This window comes from Macrobrachium nipponense, chromosome 21 (genome assembly GCF_015104395.2).
Source record: "Macrobrachium nipponense isolate FS-2020 chromosome 21, ASM1510439v2, whole genome shotgun sequence".
In the NCBI taxonomy this organism is placed as follows: Eukaryota; Metazoa; Arthropoda; class Malacostraca; order Decapoda; family Palaemonidae; genus Macrobrachium; species Macrobrachium nipponense.
In genome coordinates, this window is record NC_087212.1 from 36,487,704 (window position 1) to 36,508,335 (window position 20,632).

Below are 20,632 nucleotides of genomic sequence, written 5' to 3' on the forward strand. Positions count from 1 at the left end.
ACCTTCCTCATTTCATTTTAATCTTTCCTATTACTGTATATGGTTGGGCTGTAGACTTCCCTGGACACCAGAAAAGGTAGAATTAGTAGTTACAGGGTACTAATGGCATTGTGTTCCTTGCAACCATAGGAGGCAGCATTATAAGATCTGATTAGTGACAACCTTTTAATGCAACCCTGATTGATGCTGTACAGTTTCAGGACTATGACCACCTATGTTTTTATGTATACTTTATCTTATACAACATGTGATGTTCCCATGTTTGTGATTACAGTACAACAAAACCAGCACTCACCATGAGCAGTGTCACATGAAATGTTACATTGCCACCATGATCGATGCTGCAAACATGGCTACTTTATGGTTGTGACAGCACAACCAAGTTTCACAACAAGAAAACTTGGAGCTTGGTTACATGATCAGACTAGTATTTTGTTATTTCTGGGACCATTGACAATGGCTGTAATTCTGCAGTAGAAGCAGAGCTCAGTGGTTGACAATTTCAGCACTGATCACCTGTGGATTTTGACACTACTCTGTACAACATAAGTTCTTCCTTCTTTTGCCAGTATACTACTGTAATAAATAATTCAACCCCCATCTTGAGCAATTCCTACATGTAATGGTGTGGTATCATCAGGACTAACACGGTAAGCATGGTTGCACTATTGGTATTTTTATGTTGGCGCTACCAAAAATCCCACAGTTGCTAATTGAGTGTTTGGCTCTTCATTTGAACCCAGACACTACTATTTCCAGGCTCTTCAGTAACAGCTGTCGTCTTGCAAGTAGAAACAGCTATCAGTGGTCGGTGGTTGTGACCAATTACAATACAGGTATTCCCCTACTTATGATGGGGTTAGGTTTCGAAAAACCCATCGTATGTCGAAAAAATTGCATCTCGAAAATACCCTAGCCTAACGCTAGGGTAATCGGTACCATCTTTACATATAGGGTAGCGTACCCTACACTACACAGTATACTTATACATACGTATATGGCATAGTAATTATTAATTTCACCTAATTCTCTAGGTTCAATGCATATTGGCTCATGATAATTCAGTACTAAGAGAAATTGAATGACATTAACAAGTTAGCCTAGCGTTTATGATGATTGATACCATGGTAAATCGGACTCGACTTCGGACCGATATTGGCATCGTTGAGCGATACCTATCAGGCTGCTGATGCCTACATATATAATTATGCAATAAAAAATATAACGAATATGCATCTTCTCCGTGAATCTTTCAAAAATTATACATGACTATCCTATTATATTATGTATTCTCTTAATATGTATTATATCATAAAATACTAACAAAGTGGTCAATGTTTTGGTTTGGAAATCAGCTGATGGCGAATACAAGTTTATTTCATCTTATTTAACTCAATTCGGAGTGAATTGCTTTGCTTCTAGTTAGCATAAAAGAATATCTAGATACTTCACTTATACAAGACAAGGTCATCTTTTCGTTATAAGACATGTTAATTTTAAGTCAAAATATGAATTTAATGTCTCATTGGGAGCTAAATGATTTTTTTCGTCAACAGATTGATTGCTTTGTGGGCATGTTTATTATGTTAGGAAAATTACGTGATTCTATTCACTATTATCACTTGATATCTTCGTAATGCGAGCTTTACTGTTACATTATTTATCTTTTATCAATGTGAAAACAACAGTAAATTGTATTCTTTCATGACCTGAAGCTTTGATTAAAATTATTCTCTCTCAACTTCATCTACGGTTGTGTTTGATCGGATAAGTTTACGGGAATTTTATCTTTGTCACCGATGCACAATAACAGTCATTAGCAGCTCGAAAAGTGTTCTCAGCTTCAGCGACAACTTTGTTTAAGTTTAACAGTGTTTCCTTGCTGATCTTTGATCTATAGCAAACGAAGTTATTACCTAAAAATATATCAATCCTGTTATACAATTCGGTTGTACCTAGGAAAACGTTGTTTCTTGTTCAGTTGTTCACGGTTGTATACATTTACCAAAAGAGTAAAACGTTGAAACAAAACTTTCAGAATTCTCTTTTGCTGTTTTTTGAACTTATTTAACTAGATGGGATAAAGTTATTAAACTTATTTAACTAGAAGATGGGATAAAGTTAGCTATTGTAATTTAGTCTGTCTCTCTCTTGCTGCCTGGTTTTACACTGCTGGGCTGCACCTGTTACGAGCAAATTTAAAAAATATTTTCAAAATATTGTCATATCAGTATTAATTCCTAACCCCATCGTAAAATTGATTATTGTAAGACAAATTATTGTAACTTGAACACTACCTGTATTTCTTTATTGGAACATCCAGTTTGTTTGGTATGGCTGGATTTTTAGGGTCTTTCTTCACTGTGTTGCAGTGATCCCCACTGCCAACCTGCCAGCAGATGGTCTTGTTTTGATTGTTATTTGGAATGGAATGTCTAGCAATTGTGAAGAATTTTAAATGTGGTAATGATATAAAAACATTTAAAATATAGTTTCTGTTGAACTGAATGTTTTTTATGACCATCCCAAAAGAATAGGAGCAGTTTCATTAGAAATGCAAATTTAGCTTACAGTTGGGACTTGACTTTTATGGGGGTTTTGTTCCAAGATCCACTCCTGAATATAAATATATAAGTTTCTTCATTGTTGACAATACCTCAAACAGTGCAGAGACAATAATTTTAAATTGTTTGTTTTAAAGAATACATAATATTAAAAAGTCTGTACATGTTTAATTCTGACATAATTGTCGTAACCATAATTATGTAAACAGTACCAAAGTAACATTTTCTTCTATTTAAAACTTTGTGGGTTTTTTTAATAGTTTCCAGCCATATGCTTTCAGATTTATGTAAGAGAATTCTACTCAAATCATGAATTGATGCTAAAAAGCACTTGTATGGTTAATAAAAAATGTAATTTACAGTATTTAAATGTAATCAATTGATTAACTATTTAGCAATATCTGTTCTGAGTTTGTCAAATATTAATCTCATCTTGGTTACAGTACCCCTCTTGATTGTTATAATTCAGGCTAGCCAAGTCATTTGTGTTTCTTGTTACATGTCATATTTCATTACTGAATATAATTTGAGGTGATTTCTTTATTTCATGCAAAAAGGCTGGAACCCAAAAGTTGTTAGAGGTAAGGTTGTGAGAAGCTGTAATTCAATTATCAACCAAAGAACTTTTCAAAATTTTTATCCATTTTATCCATTTATCATTACTTATTGGTACATTAGAATTTTACTACTGATTTAGATTATCTATTCATAAATCTTATGTAATTCTGTACACAGTTCTCATGATTGCTTCTACTGTATCTAGGGTAAATTAATGGCTCTGATGTTCTACGAAGTCTCGACTCGGACACATTGCAGTTTCCAGGCAGCTTTTCAACGTTTAGGTGGGCGTGTTATTACCATGGACACTAACACCTCATCTGTTAAAAAAGGAGAAACATTAGAAGGTAGATATACAAGTTGATGACTTTTTACGTAATTACTAGGGGCATTAGGTCAAATTTACTGGTACTGCAGTCTAACAAATAAAAACAATTTTATTAAATATAATTCTGAACATAATGTACAGTAGTATACATATAGTTCTGATTGAGAGAATAAATTTGGGAAATGCGTTACATAGTTAGGATCTATTTTTGGTATTTAGTATGCCTGATCCGTCAGGTCCTGAACAGAGTACGTAATGAGTTCCAAAAATCTCAGGATGACCAAGGTGGCACCTCTGTTGCCACAGGCAGAGTGGTTCCCAGACCTTCTGTCTCTTTTGTCTGCAGTTCTGAGAAATTCCCCCTTGGCACAACCTTCTTTGCCAACTTCATGTGGAGAGGTTCCACCAGTTGGTAGGGTCCCTATCTCTCCACAGCTAGAGACTGTCAAGTATCTCCTGTGAGCAAGAGGCTTATATCACAAGGCAGAAGGCCAGTTGTCCAGCTACCTCAGGTCGTCATCAGCGATTTACCAGGGCAAGTGAGTCGCCTACTGTGACTGGTGTCATCAATGGGGTTTCTCTCCACTTAGAACTTCTGTTCAGCAGATAGCAGATTTTCTAATCTTTCTCAGAAGCGAGAAAGGTCTTTCCATCTGCAGTCAGAGGCAACAGGGCTCCCTTGGGGTTGGTCCTATTCCTGAGAGGTTGGATATTGCTTCATCCTGGGAAATCTCAGTGTTGTTCAGGAGTTTTGAACAATCCTGTTCGCCAAGAGAACTCAAACCTCTGACATGGGATCTTACTCTGGTCTTAAGTAGTCTCACTCGAGCTCCATTCGAGCCACTACGTTGATCATCAGACAGGGATCTGACTCTTAAAGACAATTTTCATGTAGGTCTTAGCTTCCTTGAAGAGAGTTGGAGATCTTCATGACCAGAGTTATGACGTTTAAACACACCTGGGGTTGGGGGTCTGTGGCCTTCGAATTTGTCCTGAAATTCATGGCTAAGACTCAAAATCCTTTGGTGCACGATGACAGATTTGCCTTGTTTTCTATTCCCTCCTTGAATGAGTTTGTGGCCGGCGATCCGCAGGAATTAATGCTTTGTCCTGTTAGAGCTCTGTGTTGCTATCTAAAAAGGACTCGTCTCCTAGCCTAGGTGTTGTAGACTTTTTGTTAGCATGGGCCAAGCCAAGAAAGAAGTTTCCAAGAACACCATTTCATTCTGCCTTCATGAGGTGATTAAATAGGCACACTCCCTCACCTTCAGGTTCTGTCACAGATACATCAGAGGAATGAGTTCCTCTCTGGCTTTTAAGAAGAATTGTCTGTTCATAGGATTTTGATTGCTCGTTCCTGACTTGAACCACTTTCACTTCCTTATACCTAAAGGACGTTATTGTCAACAGGTCCTTGGACACTTTTTCCTTGGGTCTGGTGGTGGCTGCCCAAGAAGTTGTGTAGCTCATCCAGTGCCCCTGGTGGGACAGTTTATATCTTACCTAAGATGATTGTGTGGAACAGAGAATGAGTGAGTTGTCTAGTCTCCTTCTTTCTTTTTTTCCTTTATTCTTCCTATGGACGAGTTGAACCGTAGATAAGTGATACGTTGGAACTGGTCTGATACAGGTGAGTGTGGTAGCCATTCTGTGTTGCATTTATTTGGTTTGTATTCCATGCTTGTCAAATCTGCTTCTCAGCAACATTTACTTCTCTGGCAAGGGGAGGGAATGGTGACAAACAAACCCCTTGTGGCCTACATGGTTTATGGCTTGAACAGATGGAGTGTTTAATCCCAGCAAGCTGAGTTTTTAGATACTCTCCTATTTATTCTCTCACAGGCTTTGGCTCCTTTCTTTAAAACTCAAACTTCTAGGAAGGGTGGTCAGGGTACTTGTACCTCTTTCCAAGTATAAGTCTATCCTATTGTTACAACTGAAGGGTTTCTTATCTAACAAACCTGAGGTCTTAAGGGGACCGTCCGCTATGGCGGATGACATGTCAACTTGAAAAAATAAAAAATAGAGTTATTACTTGTATCTATGCAGAAACATGCCGTGCATGCTTTCCAGAAGTTTCAGCCAATTATTTTCACAAATAATGAAGATATAGCGGTTTTTAAATGATGACGTCATCGTAACTGCGTCGTCTGTATGACTTGAGTTTGACAGAATCGTTTTTGCATGTTTATTTTTGCATATATACAGCGATTTTTTAAAGATTTTTTTCGAAATTCTCATACATCTGGTAGCAATGAAAGGTACTGTGACACTGGGTGAGAAGCGAGCTGCTCAGAGCGGTTATTTATAGGCGAGACTCGGAGAATGACTCAGTTACGCCACATACGTCAAAGCAGTTACACGCACTTAGGCACTTGCGTTTGGTTACTAGCTATTTACGTTGTTTTTATAACTTCTTAGTGAACTTATAGCAATGCCGAAGTTACCTAAGATCAAGAAGGCTACTCAGCAACTATGGCTAGCAAAACTAGCGAAGGCCAGGAGTGTGCTGAAAGAAAATCACGAAAATTAATTGTTTTCAGCTGCCCTCATTGTCTCATGTCTCGCCCTCAACATCATTATCTGGTGTCACGCTGAGGGTACTAACACCACTTTTAGGGGTAGGACCACGATCCTTGATGTAGAAATCAACAATAAAAGTACAAATAAAGTAATTATAATAATGTTGTTTTGACTTTTATAAGAAAAAAGCGAAAATTTACATAGCAAATCTTTGGGAGCTCATAACTCAAAAACATACTTATGCGCATGTCGGTAACCATTACTCGGTTATTTACTATCCAATTTTAGAGAAAAAAATATCATTGGAAAGAGGAATAAAAATCCCATAATTCTGTGTGACAGAATTTTGATATCTTTTTTTTTCTTTTTTTTTTTAGAATTTTTTGAGTGTCTAGACTAAAAAAAAAAAAAAAATTCATAAAAAATAAAAAAAATTAAAAAATCAAAATTCTGTCACACAGAATTGTTCCGTATATAAAGAAGTTTTTATGGTATGATTTTCAATACAACAGATGTCATATTAGCGGAGAAAACTCTACCAATTTTTTTTTTCTAAATCATGATTTTTGCTAATAAAACGAAAAGTTTTTGATCAAATGACTTGAAATTTTTATATGATGAAGGTATTATATATATCTAAAACATATATGAAAATTATGTATTTTGCGTAATAAATAAGAAAAATAGACATCATAGCGGACGGTCCCCTTAACCTTGATTGCCCACCTCTATCATATCCTGGGTTGGTAGAAAGACTGATGCGTCATGAGGTTCCAAGCCTGGTCAGTGACAAGCCTCCACCTTATATACACACAAGTTGCCAGATGCCGGTTAAAAACAAAGGAAGGACTTTACACTATTTTGTGATAATGGGAAAATGTTACAAGAGGCATAGCATTTATGTTACTTTGGGAATTCACTGGACTAAGAAGCAGGAATTGAGAACACAGTAGAAAAGGAATACCTGTAGCTTGTAAGAATTGGAGGAAAATTTGGACAGACTGTAAAGACTGATCATCCACACATGACACCTGTGGTACTCTGTGGTGTAGCAACATGGGTACTTGACAAGGATGATGCATATTTTTAAAAGGTGAGACCAGAGAATGTCAAGATTCATGGCAGGAGTATGGTTAAAAGATGCATATAGTGAATGTGCAATTGGTGGAAAAATTCACATCCAGTGACTAGGAAAAAGACTTCAATGGTTTGGAAGTGTGGTGAGAAAAGCAGATATCGGAAGTACTGTAGTAGGACAGATGTATAGAAGGGCCCAGGAAATCATGAAAAAGGGACAGATGAGCACCTAGACTTGATGAGATTTCTTAATTATTATCAAGTTTCCCCAGATCACTGAGAAAATTGTTTATTTATTTATATAGTAATTAAATTACATAATTGAAAATGATGGAGATTCCAAAATTGATTTGTTTTCAAAACTTGACATTAGTTGTCAGTTATATAACACATTCAAACAAAAAATGCTTTACCATTACATACTTTACACTCAGTGCATATAGGGATTAGATTCTGAGGGCTCTTCATCAAGTATCCATGGGTGAAATGAGTTACTAATTTATAAATTATTTGTGCATACCATTCTTCCTGGGAAGTTGAATTTCAAATTCCAAGATTGGACTTTATTTTAATTTGTTCCTATCAGTGTGCTGTGAAAGTGTTTTTGACATAATGTTAAAGGGTTGATATAGCATTTCTAGCTGTTGAAAATGAAAGTTTTTGTGATGGTATACTGTTAATGATTGACCCTTTTGTGTATAATTCTGCTGTGAAAATAGAAGCACTGTGTGACAAGGAAAGTTGATGTTTTGTTGGTTGACATGGCTGCAAACCCTTTACCTGAAGACTGATTTACCTGTGTGTATATTACATAGTGTGAACCTGTACTTTTTATATATTATGTTGTATATGTTTATGTTGTGGGATAATATATGAGAGTATTACAGTTCAGAACAGTAGAGAGAAACAATTTTTCCACTAATCCCATAAGTGGAAGGCTGACATACAAACATGATGGTGATGCAGTAAAACTAAGACACTTTTCTTGGAGTAGGTTGAAGGAATCATTCTGAAATTGAAAAAGAGATATTGCGACAGAAGTTGGACCACAAAATAAGAAAAAATATAAGGGGAATTAATTCAAATTAACAGGCCCACAGCAGTGCAGTTGACAGCCAAAAAAATGCTGCAATAAAACCTGCATACTTTTACAGTATGAAATACATACAAAGTACACTTAAGGGGGTACTCCCCTTTGGCTCATTAACAAAATGAAATACAGTTACATCCTACTCCCTTGTAGGAAGATCATAAATGAAACCTGAATAGATCGGCTGAATGTGAAGCACCTGAGAATCTATATTGTCATTTGTCATTTTTACACTGTAAAACATAGTGAAGTTGATTTTCAACTATTGCAGATTCTGTGATGATGATGGCTGGATATGCTGATGTTGTAGTTCTTAGGCATCCAGAGCCTGGTGCTGTAGCTGTAAGTAAAGGCAAAAGAGTGTAGATGATTTTATTATATATTATATCTTAGTTTATAAAAAGTCTTTAATGGAATTAGTGTTCTGTATGTTTTCATAATGGAGCATCTTTTAAAAACTTCTGATAATTGCAATAAACCTAGTTTAAGATTTGTTGATTATAGAATTAGTAAAACTAATGTATTCTAAAGTAAGACCAAATTTTTCAGCGAGCAAGTGCAGTTAGCCCACGCCCTGTTATCAATGCCGGTGATGGTGTTGGAGAACACCCAACTCAAGCCTTGTTAGATGTGTTTGCCATTCGTGAGGAAATTGGAACAGTTAATGGACTCATAATTACCATGGTAAGGATATACAGGTATAATTTTACATCTTTGTGACCCATCTCAACTCTGCAATCGCTAATCTTAAATATCAAAATGACGAAGATAGAGGACCACAAGTTTGCAGTAGTATACTCAGCATAGCGGTCAACCAGGCACATTCCAGGGAAGATGGATGTATGACACAAGTTTGACCAATAGAGTCAATGTTAGCAACAGTCAGTCCTGACACCTCGATGTTTCAAAGGATTCTTCTTTCTAGGAAGACAGACTGGTTATCCTTCAATCTTGACACACTGAAGCTTTTACTGTTTGGCTCTCTTTCTGGACCATAGGCATGGGCTTAACAGCCAACAATGATACCACATTAAAAATATCACTTCTTGTCCGATCAGCGAAGTTTAGTAATGATTAAATCTGGTAGGTACTTGGATAAGTGAACTCCTGGGAACACCAGATGCTGTTGATGGCTAGATGTCTTTCACATCCGTGCTTAACAACGATGAGTCTAGTCAGTACTTGGATAGGTGACCTCCTGGGAACTCCAGATGCGATCTTTTGAATCCACTAATTCTGCCTGATTTGCCTGGTGATCAATGGTGTGTGAGCATTTCCATTTCTAAGGACCCTAAAGGCTACAAAGTACTCGAAAGCCTTTCGAGTTATCACTTAGGACTTCACCTCCAAAACAGGTGACAACAACTTGTTATTAGTTCCAACTTAGCCAAGGGGTGGTGTCAAAGAGTTCCATTTCTTTTTACTTTATTTAGTGATCAAATGGACATACTTCACAGCTGACACAGTGGACAACTATATGTTCCAGGCCAGACATCATAGGGTCAGGGCTATTGGTCTGCCCCTAACATTCAGGAAGACCCTATCGGACAGATACTAAGGACAGGAATGTGATCTCAAGAGACCACATTCTCCTTTTTATGTAAAGGATGTTGCCCTTAGTGCCTTGGACTATTTTTTCCCTTTATTTTTTATTTATTTATTTTTTTTGAGGGGGGGTTGGGTTGTTTGTGGTGGCTGCTCAAGTGTGTGTAGGACTGGCCTGCCCTCTCTCTGATACCCTTCTAAGGGTATCAGACTGTTTGACAGATGATTGACCACGACTATCAACTCAAGGTGGTCGTCCTCAGTTCTCACCTTGCCTTCATAATGTCAACAATATATGGCACTTGATGGAAACCCCACTGGATGTTATGACAAATAGGTAGTTATATAAATTAATTGCTGTAGCAATTCCCTTAATAATAGTCTAAATATAGATTATGCATGAGTTCAAATTACAACCTGGGGTTGGTTCAGTTTTTATGAAATGGACCATGAAGCTTACTTTCAGTAATAACTTCATAAAAAGCCAGGACACTGGTATAGGCCTGTGCCAAATTATGTGTATCACACAAATATTTAAAGTTTTTATTTTATAATTTTGGAGTCAGACCTACCTACAAATGGCACTGGAGGATCTAACAATGAAATTAATTAGGCCTATACATATTTTATTTATATTCTGGTCAGTAGCCGAGATCATTCCCAGACAAAATCCAGTGACGAACTGTCGTAAAATTGTTGCTTACCCATCCAATGCAATCAATCACTTGCTGTCCGTCGGAAGAACTTGAGCTAATTCCATCAGTTCATCCCTTAACTGTCATCTACACATAAGTTTTACTGCCAGATTCAGTGAACTGACAGATTTATTTATTATTATAAAGGATTAGTTTATCCAGACCTCTGAGCCTTATAAGACTCATAAACTTCAGGGATGATTAACAGGCTGTTAAATGCTGGACAGGTGTGCAGAATTCTAAGTGACTTGAGATTCCTGTCTATAATCTAGCTTTTTTTTTTTTTAATAATAAATGCAATTCCTACCCTCTCTCTTGCAAGAGGAGAGAGGGACTGACACTAAACAGACATGTTATCTTGAGCTTTATTGTAGTGACAATATAGGTTCATTTAACCCTATCTTCGAATCAATGGCATTATATTCCACTTATATTCAAAAGGCCCAGAACCTGGCAGTTGAACATCACACATGTCCAATAGATCAGAGGCATGGATCCCTTTCCTTTCTCTTACATAACTAAGAAAGATCCCCAAGGTGAGGCAAACTACCATTAGTTCAGAGATTTGCTCAGAATCCTCCCCATGTAAAGACAGGATTTCTATCCGTGTAGGATCATATGACAAATTTTCAAGTGATTTGCATTTTTCCTAACATACAAACCTGAGGTCTTGACATAAATGGCCCATGTCTAGCCATCCCTCATTCTGCTTCCTAGGTCAAAAGGTAAAGTGAATGCATACCAACTGAATGGTAGCGTGCCAACTACCAATATCCACCTTGGTTTTAGTTAAACAGCTAGCTCCAGCTTGAGTTAAAAGTCAATCCCCTATGGAAAGGCCTCAGGTTTGCATGTTAGGAAAAATACAAATTATTTCAAAATTTGTTATATCTAAACAGTCAAAATATTTTACCATGTAGAGTTTGTTTAAAATAAAATTTAAATGATGAAATTGTTTTTTACAATTTAAGTTTAAATATTCAGCCTGACATTGATCTGTTGACAGGTTGGAGATCTAAAACATGGTAGAACTGTCCACTCCCTTGCCCGGCTATTAACACTTTATAATGTGCAATTACGGTATGTAGCACCGCCTGGACTTGGGATGCCAGACTACATCACTCAGTATGCAGCATCACAAGGAATTCATCAGGTAATTACAGGTCCTCAATAAATTTTTAAAACTTATTGCAACAAAGAACTTGATAGTATTAGCATACATGACAGAATTTTTTTCTTTTTACTGACCATATTTATTCAACCTTGCATTTTCTATCAACAGGAAGAATTTAGTAGTTTGGAAGCTGCTTTACCTGACACAGATGTTTTATACATGACAAGGATACAAAAAGAGAGATTTGCCACTGTTGAAGATTATGAAAGGGTATGTGCCTTGTGGGTTTTAAATGTTCAGTGTACATCACACAAAGTATGTGTACTGCAAAATACATAATTAGAAACAAAATATTAACTATCAATTATATGGGTAAAATCATTCAATATAAGCTGGAATTTTATAGACAAGAGAGATTTACAACTAATAAACCATGAATTAAGGCGTAAGATATAGAAATTTTGACTAAGGTTTATTTTGCATAATTTTGTAAATATTGTAATTAATGTATTTATGTTTTGACCTTTATCAGATTTTGTAGTGAACTTCTTGTGCATAGAGGGTCAATGATTTACATGGTTAACATAGTGAACCATCTAAATTTGTTGTAAATTAACTTGTTTTGTTAGAACAGACATAGTTATTTAATTGGCATTACAATTAATTTTGAATGAATTTACTAAATATGTATTTTCTTAGTGAATGGTTAGTTTGTTTGTTTGTTTGTATGGTGTTTTTACGTTGCATGGAACCAGTGGTTATTCAGCAACGGGACCAACGGCTTTACGTGGCTTCCGAACCACGTCGAGAGTAAACTTCTATCACCAGAAATACACATCTCTCACTCCTCAATGGAATGGCCGAGAATCGAACCCGCAACCACCAAGGTGGAATGCAAACACCATACCAACCACACCACTGAGGGTGTGGATGGTTAGTGATGTTATACCTGTGTCAATTCACTAACTGTGCTGGATATAATTACTACATCTTAATTAACATCCGACACTGGCCATGGTCATGGAAACAGGCATTGCACAGGATGGGCAACAGGATGCACCGTTATCTTTTTATGTAAGAAGCCAACACAGCTGTTTATACTATATAGTATATGGGGTGATAAAGGCAATTGTGATGAAGCCCTCAGAGTACTACCTAGTCCCAGGTCCAGTCCTCATATACAGGGTACTCATTTTGTTGGCACATATAACTAATAGTTATGTCATTTGTCAAAGTAGAGAGAATAGAGCAGTACCATAGCATGAATAATTTTTTATGACAGATTACTACATATAACTGAATTTCATTTGTGATGTCAGCAAACCGAGTTCCCTGTACAGGCAGTCCCTGGGGTTGCATCACTCCAGACTTATGGCACTAGGCTCACAGCGCCATTAACCCCGATTTTTCAGTGCTGTAAGTGGATTTACAGTGCAGTTACCCACTTTACAGCACTCTTAAGTGCTATTTATTATCATTATGATGCTTTGGGTTAGTGATTTTCAGCTTTACAGCGTGCCGCCGGAGACAAGCCTTGCTGTAAAATGGGGACTGCCTGTATATGAGGACCTAGACATAAAACTATGTAATACTTTGCAGACTTCATCAATCTCACCTTTATCACCTTATCCTTATTGTCTTTGTCCTCCTTCTTGTACCCAGACTTCCTCTGCATAAGAGAAAGAAAGACGGGAAACCCAAGGCTTTACATATTAAGTCCAGGTGGACTTTTACTCACTTTTTCTCATGGCAGGGTTCTTGGTACTGCTTATGCCCACTTGGATGGGAGGACTGTTCCCCCACCACGGGCTCTTGGGCTCACATCAGGATGGGTCTGTGCACCCTCTTTTGTTTTCCTCATACTGAGTCTGTAGACCAGGTGCATGTTGCAGTTTAAGGTTAGCCCCCTTTTCCAATGGCTCTGTGGAGTTGAAGGATGGGGTGCATGCGCACCCTCTATTGTGTGTGCATGGATCTCCAGATTATGCAGGTTAAGCAGCTGGACAGATTCTTCCTCAAGCCCCCCCTGAAGAGAATCAGCAACCTCTTTTTACTCAGGCCCCATGAGTGCCATCTGGAGCGTGTGCAAATTAGGCACACTCATTTGAGGAAGAGACCTTTGATCTCTTTCACCTCTTGTGTGTGGTTAGCCAAATAGGCTTGAGAAATACATAAAGAAGTGGTGCAAGTTATCTCTTCCCTTAGATTTTCTTAGTTAGTTGTGACAGAGTATTGGAGGGAGGGAGCGGCATTTTGTTTGCCTTTCCTTGCGAGACGTTTGTCTGATTGTGAATGGTATCAAGGGTGAGAGACTGGAAATCTGATATGACCCCCTCTTATTCTGAAGTGGGGCCAGCTCATGCCTTGGGTAATCCTTCTGGCCCCTCTCACCTTGAACCCCCACAGGCCAAGTTGGAACAGGGTTTTGGGAGGTAATCTCTTTCATTTGTCAGTGTAATGATCTCATGGAGGTGACTTTGGCTTCTCACCTGTCCATGGTCTCTTAAGTGCTTTTCTTAAGGAACGCTCCAGAAGCATGACTATGAATTAAGTTGCAATAATCTCGGTGGCTTGTGGCATTTTGAGTTAGGGCGTTTTCTTGCCTCCCAACAGATGAAGCAAACTCCTCCAGCATCTAGAGGTACTGTATTCCAGAATAAACAGAGGTTACTCCTATTTTAGGGTTTTGTAGCTAAGGGACTCTTGCTCTGGTCATCCTTTACACCAGACAAGTAGGAGGTTTGAATTTTGGCCTAACCTAACCCCTTTCTTTCTCTACAAAAATGAATAATCTACCCACCTGTACGCTTTCTCCAACTCCAGTACACTCCAGAAATCACCTTAAAACACCAGCACCACAAGACTTACGACCCAAAAAACAACTCCTACCAGACAGAGAGCTCTCCCATACCAACCACACACCACCAACACGTGCTTTCTACTCCCCCGTGTTATTGTTTACATCCTGCCGACGCCGCCGCCATCTTGTCTATGACGTCACAGCCTATGACGTCACAACACAACTTAAATACATCAACAGACACCTTCTAGAATCTACCACATGCTGTCCATATATAGGACACCCACCATATTTCAACAATGCATAAAATACCCATAACAATTATACAATATATAATCACACTTATCTATACCCATAACAATTATACAATATATAATCACACTTATCTCTTTCTCCCTCCCCTCCGACTGTTTCCTAACCTAGTATTCCCCTCTTAATTTCCTTCGTCCTCCAACTCTTTACCCTCTACATAATTTCTAATACATTCCCCTGAAACTCCTGCTTTAGTTAATACATCAGCCACTTGCTCCTTTCCTTTTATCCATCTCACCTCCTTTATTTCCCCGGATTCAATGGTTTCCCTTATTGCAGCAATATCTATTTTTAATCTCTTGCTACTTACACCAGTGCTCGATTTGATGGCGGTCATTAGTGTTTTACTATCAGTGTTAACCAAGGCTTCTAAATTTCTCCCTCCTACTACCTCTTCCCACAAATGCTTGAAATATATCAATCCTTCTACAGCTTCCCCAACACTCAGGGCTTCAGCCTCAATGGTGGATTTTGCCACTCTCCTGGATTTCCTAGACTTCCACCATATGGGACTTCTCCTCTTCCCATCTGTCAAAGAAATAATATAACCCAGTTGAGTATGGCCATCTTCTATGTTTCCAAATGAAGCGTCTGCATAGGCTTCCCAATAAACCCTTTCTTCTTCCATCTCACTTATTGTAACTTCGCCCATCATGCTCTTAGTTTTTCTCACAATTTTAATAAGTTTCTTCATATCCTGAGTTGTTCCTTCTTTAAATGCTTTACTTAATTCGCTAATATCATATGATATTTCTGGCATCGTGTGTAGTGATACCCAATTCAGCTGTCCTACCACTGATCTGTACTCTGTTAACTCCTTTTGTTCTAGCACTCTATTACCCGTATATCTTCTAGCCTCTGGTTCTCTTATGGAATTTATATACTGCCACTGATTAAGGGAAAATCTATTCTCCTTCTGCTCTATTACTACTCCTATATACTTGAACCTTTTACTCTCTTGTTCTCCTACTTGCAATTTCCCTTTCAATCTCCCAATCGTTTCCTTTAAGAATCCTTCAGTTCCTCCGTAGCAAAAATCATCTACGTGTGTACACAAAATGCCTTCCAATTTATTAGTCCTTTTTCCAAAAGAATATATTAGGTTCTAGTCTACTTCTCTCACCTTGAAGCTCCTTCACTACTTTCACCACTTTACAATACCATGCTTTTGCTGCATCCTTGAGCCCATAGACTGTTTTTCTTCAACTTCCATAATCCCCTCCAACCATCTTCCCTTGGTGGCTTCAAGTACACTTCTCTTTGTATCTCGTCACCTTGTAAATATGCAGTTTTGACATCCAATGTATAACAATTCCAATTTTTCACCTTTATTATGGTTAGACAGAATTTTAAAATTTCAGCATTGCATGTGGGAGCATCCTTTTCCCACTCAGCCATTTCTTCTTCAAACCCTCTAGCTACCAATCTTGCTTTACATATCCTTTCCCCCCCTTTTATCTTTTCAGTTACTATCCATCTTGTAGATATAGCTTTTTGTCCAACATCATTTACCTCCTCATATACCTGGTTATCTCTCCAACTTAGAAGTTCTTTTTCTTTAGCTTCCATTATGCTTCTATTTTCAAATCCCAGCAACACCTCCTCTTCATCTTCAATTTTTTCTACCTGACTATAATCCCTCAAGTTAACCCACCCTTTGTCACCTGACTGTGAGTCTCGTATATTGTACGAATCAGCCCATGCTTGGCTTATCTTTTTATCTTTTTCCTGCAAGACCTGAATAGTCCATTCTTCTACTTGTCCTGTATCATTGTTTATAGCCCTAACTCTATTTCCCTTTTTGAATTTTGGTATCTCTTCCATTAACTCGCTTTCTATTGACCCACTTTGCCCGTTATCTTCCACTGTTTCCTCTATCACCTCTCTTTCTATAGTCTCTTCTGTGTCTGCATTCCTTCTCTCACCTATTATCTCCTCTCCTTCCAGCCAATCTACTTTCCCTTCATTTGGGCCATCTGACCTACCTTTCACCCCATGGGATTTATCTATTCTAGCCGATATCTCTTCTGTATCTGGTGATCGTCGTTGAATCCTTGTCACATGTATCCTAGCTACTTCTCTTAAAGAATCCCCATGTTTGACTATTATTGTTTTCCCCGATACTCCCACTACCTGAGCAGGTCCTCTCCATTCATTTTCATTTTCCCTCTTATAGAATACCTCATCTCCTACCACTGCTTCTTCAAATTTATGTTCTCTGATGTTTTTGTTTAGCGCTATTCTTATTTTATTACAGGACTCATTTTTTATAAATGCTTCTCTGGCCTTGTGCATTGCATTCAGTGTGTCCCTTACCATACCCTCTTCCATCCCTTTTTCTCTGCTTGCAGGACTTGAACTTTCTTCTCCTATTAGGTTAGGCAGTGAAGGGTTTTTTCCAAATACTAATTGGTTGGGAGAGAAACCTCCATTATTCATTAAACAGTTCCTAGCACTCACTACCCATTTCAAAGCTATGGACCAATCTACTTCCTCTTCCTCCATCATCTTCCTTACACTTCCCTTGATCATGCCTACGGTCTTTTCACATAATCCGTTGCTCCACGGAGATTCTGATGCTGTGGCTAATACTTTAATATTCCATTTTTTCTGCCATCCTCCTTACTTTTTATTTTTCATTTTGAAATTCTCCCCCATTATCTGACAATATTTTGGAGGGTGCTCCAAATATAGCAAACCAGCACTCAAAAAGTATCTTTATTATAGTTTCTGGTTTCTTATCTTTTATCCAACAGGCCTGACAATATCTCGTTGCCATATCCACTATTACCAAGAACTTTCTCTCTTCTATCTCTCCCACATCCATCGCTACGACTTCATTGAACGTTTTACTCCAAGAAAAGCCTACTACCGGTTTGGCGGGGTTTCTTTTGTATTTTTTACAAACCTCACAATTTTTAATCAGTTCCGTTAGTAACTTTCTTATTTCCTCTTTTTCTTTTTCTTTTTCGATTAACCCATTACTCCATTGTGCTTCCTCTGTTAGCTTCCATATTTTATCTCCACTTCCATGACCAAACTGTAAATGTAATTTCTTCATTGTGTTCTTAATTTCCCTCGGATTCTTTCCCTTCCAACCCTCCAGTAATAATTCTTCTACCTTCCTCCTCCTTATAGGTACTCTTAAATGACCCTGTTCGTCTTCTCTTAACTCTACTTTCATTCCCCCTAATACTTCTACTATGACACAATTTTCTTTCAAATTTAGGGTCATACCCATTTTACTCATGGTTTGCTTACCTATCACCTTGCAGAATTTCCGTCTTCAAATAAAACTTTCTGTTTTTTAGTATCACAGGTATTTCTATTATTCCTCTGGACTTATAAGATGTCTCACCAAAATTAAACACTTTATTAGACTCTGTCCTAGTGTCCCTCATTCTCCTCAACTCTTCCTGACTCAAATCCATGACAATACGTGCTAGTCACAATTCCCCGCAAACTGTTGATTTACACCGTGTCCAAAATTGCATCAACCACCTCCCACGATGCTTCCACTATTTTATTAACTTCTCCTACATAAACCTCTTCTTCATCTGTCCCATTTTCTGTTTTCAGCTTATTTTCTTCTAGTCTTGTTTCAGTTTTCTTCCTATTATGAAAATTCTGAGGACAATCCCTAGCCCAATGCCATTCTGAGCTGCATATTGCACATACTGTTACCTTCCCTTCTTTGTTTATAGGATTTCTACCACCCCTTCCTCGGTTCCATCTTCCCCGATATCTTTGGTTTTCCCTCCCTCTCCCAGAACTGGCATTGCCTTCTGACGAACCCCACCATTCCCGTTCCTCTTTAGTCCCTAATCCCTCAAATAGTCTTTTCATTGTTTGCGACACTGTTCCGTACTCTAGCTTTTCTTGCCCACAAGCCGATAATACCATTTGTTTTTTATTTTCCGTGAGATTTGCTTGCTCTATTACATGATACCCCTTGACTTCGCCTTCAAGCGCGCCTTTCCCCATTGCTCTTTCACACTCAGATGCTGCCTTCTCGTATCTAATTAAATAGTCCGCCATATTTTCACTAGATTCTCTTCTTATTAGAAGGTATCTTTTTATTCTACCGTAATTCTCCATTACCGAGTCTTTTAGATAGGCTTTATCTAGTTTCTCTAGGATTAACTTTGGACCCTCTGTACCAGTAAGTTTATCTTTATCTAATGCTTCCACTAGCTCTCGGGCTTTCCCTTTTAAGCTCATTCTCATTTCTATCGCCGGGTATTTTGTATCTTCTCCATACAACAATAGCCAATCTTCGGCTTGACCTTTCCATTCTTTGTATTCTTCTTGTATCCCGCTAAACCTAGGACATTCCCTTCTCCATCTAGTAGTCTCCCTTTGTTCACTGTCGGATCCAGGCATCTTTGATCAACCACGCTCTGCTACCAGTTTGAATTTTGGCCTAACCTAACCCCTTTCTTTCTCTACAAAAATGAATAATCTACCCACCTGTACGCTTTTTCCAACTCCAGTACACTCCAGAAATCACCTTAAAACACCAGCACCACAAGACTTACGACCCAAAAAACAACTCCTACCAGACAGAGAGCTCTCCCATACCAACCACACACCACCAACACGTGCTTTCTACTCCCCCGTGTTATTGTTTACATCCTGCCGACGCCGCCGCCATCTTGTCTATGACGTCACAGCCTATGACGTCACAACACAACTTAAATACATCAACAGACACCTTCTAGAATCTACCACATGCTGTCCATATATAGGACACCCACCATATTTCAACAATGCATAAAATACCCATAACAATTATACAATATATAATCACACTTATCTATACCCATAACAATTATACAATATATAATCAGGAGGTTCCAGGAGTCATGATATCCTTTGCTTGCATGTGCAAAGCATGACATTTCCAAGATAAACCAACTAGACAATGGTAATGACTACCCGTTCCTAGGGGTAAGTCTCCTATGAAAGGCAATGGTGGTATTTCTGTAGTAACAAGTAACACATTTTTTAAAGTTATTTGCATTTTTCTCAGGTTTACAAACCAGAGACTTTTATATACATGTACCCACCTCAACTGCTCGGTCCTTGCAGCCATAGGAAAAAGTGAAGTGGCAAGGTGGGGAGAGTGAAAGATAGCCCCACCTCTTAGGTAGGTAACTCCCTTATTACCAATAATCAACTAAAATTATAGCTTAAGTCAAAGGATTTTTCCAATATAAAAGGCTCTGGTTTGTATAACAAGGAAAAATAGCAAATTCCTTTAATAATTAATTTTTAATTGCATTGTTGATTATTTCAGAAATTAGAATTTTTTTCAGCAATTTACTGTTAAAATTTCAGGCGTGTGGTCATTTCATAGTAACACCACATCTGATGACCCATGCAAAGCGGCGCATGATAGTCCTTCATCCTCTGCCCAGGAACCAGGAGATTTCACCAGAGTTTGATACTGATCCTAGGGCTGCATACTTCCGTCAAGCAGAAGGGGGGATGTATGTAAGAATGGCACTCCTTGCCATGATTCTTGGGAAATGTTAATAGTATTAGGCACTGATGAGCTTTCCTTTGTTGTGATAGTTGTGATATACACACAAATATAATGTATATTATACTCTCATATCATTACATCTTGTATTAATATGTTCCACGATATTTAGGAGGGATTTTTACAACTCCTAAATATAACTTCCTTTCAAGCATTAGACTTGGCAGAGTATTGATATTTAAAGTCATTGTGAAACACAAATATGAATTAAATACAATCAAAATATAGCTACAGAGTAAATTTTCTATATACAAACTATACAGTAGTATCTTAAAAAGTTATTTGAAGTTCCATTAAGCTTTTCTCTAACAAGTAGGCCCATAGTGGGTGAACAAATACTGAAGTTGAATTTATTTCATTTTAAATATCTGAGACTCCTACATATTACAAAAAAAAACTCCTTTGTCTTTGATGTTTATATTTGCTCATAGCAAAATGCAAATGAAAAATCCTTTCATTTCATGAAAGTAGAGGAGTAAGA

The 20,632-nt window shown here is 37.9% G+C and overlaps 1 protein-coding gene across 8 annotated transcripts in view; it reads left to right on the forward strand.

Moving 5' to 3' along the window:
• The window catches only part of LOC135197931 (multifunctional protein CAD-like), a 271,724-nt gene extending 251,493 nt beyond the window's left edge, over positions 1–20,231 (forward strand). For 6 of the 8 annotated variants that reach the window (XM_064225193.1, XM_064225192.1, XM_064225195.1 and 3 more), the window contains 7 exons: positions 3,122–3,145; positions 3,328–3,469; positions 8,412–8,482; positions 8,690–8,824; positions 11,387–11,533; positions 11,663–11,764; positions 19,947–20,231. In XM_064225193.1, coding sequence (XP_064081263.1) covers positions 3,122–3,145; positions 3,328–3,469; positions 8,412–8,482; positions 8,690–8,824; positions 11,387–11,533; positions 11,663–11,764; positions 19,947–20,144 — 819 coding nt within the window. In that variant the 3' untranslated portion in view covers positions 20,145–20,231. The remainder of the gene's footprint in view (positions 1–3,121; positions 3,146–3,327; positions 3,470–8,411; positions 8,483–8,689; positions 8,825–11,386; positions 11,534–11,662; positions 11,765–19,946) is intronic. The other 2 variants (XM_064225196.1, XM_064225200.1) reach the window with 1 other exon arrangement.
• Positions 20,232–20,632: the final 401 nt, after the last annotated feature.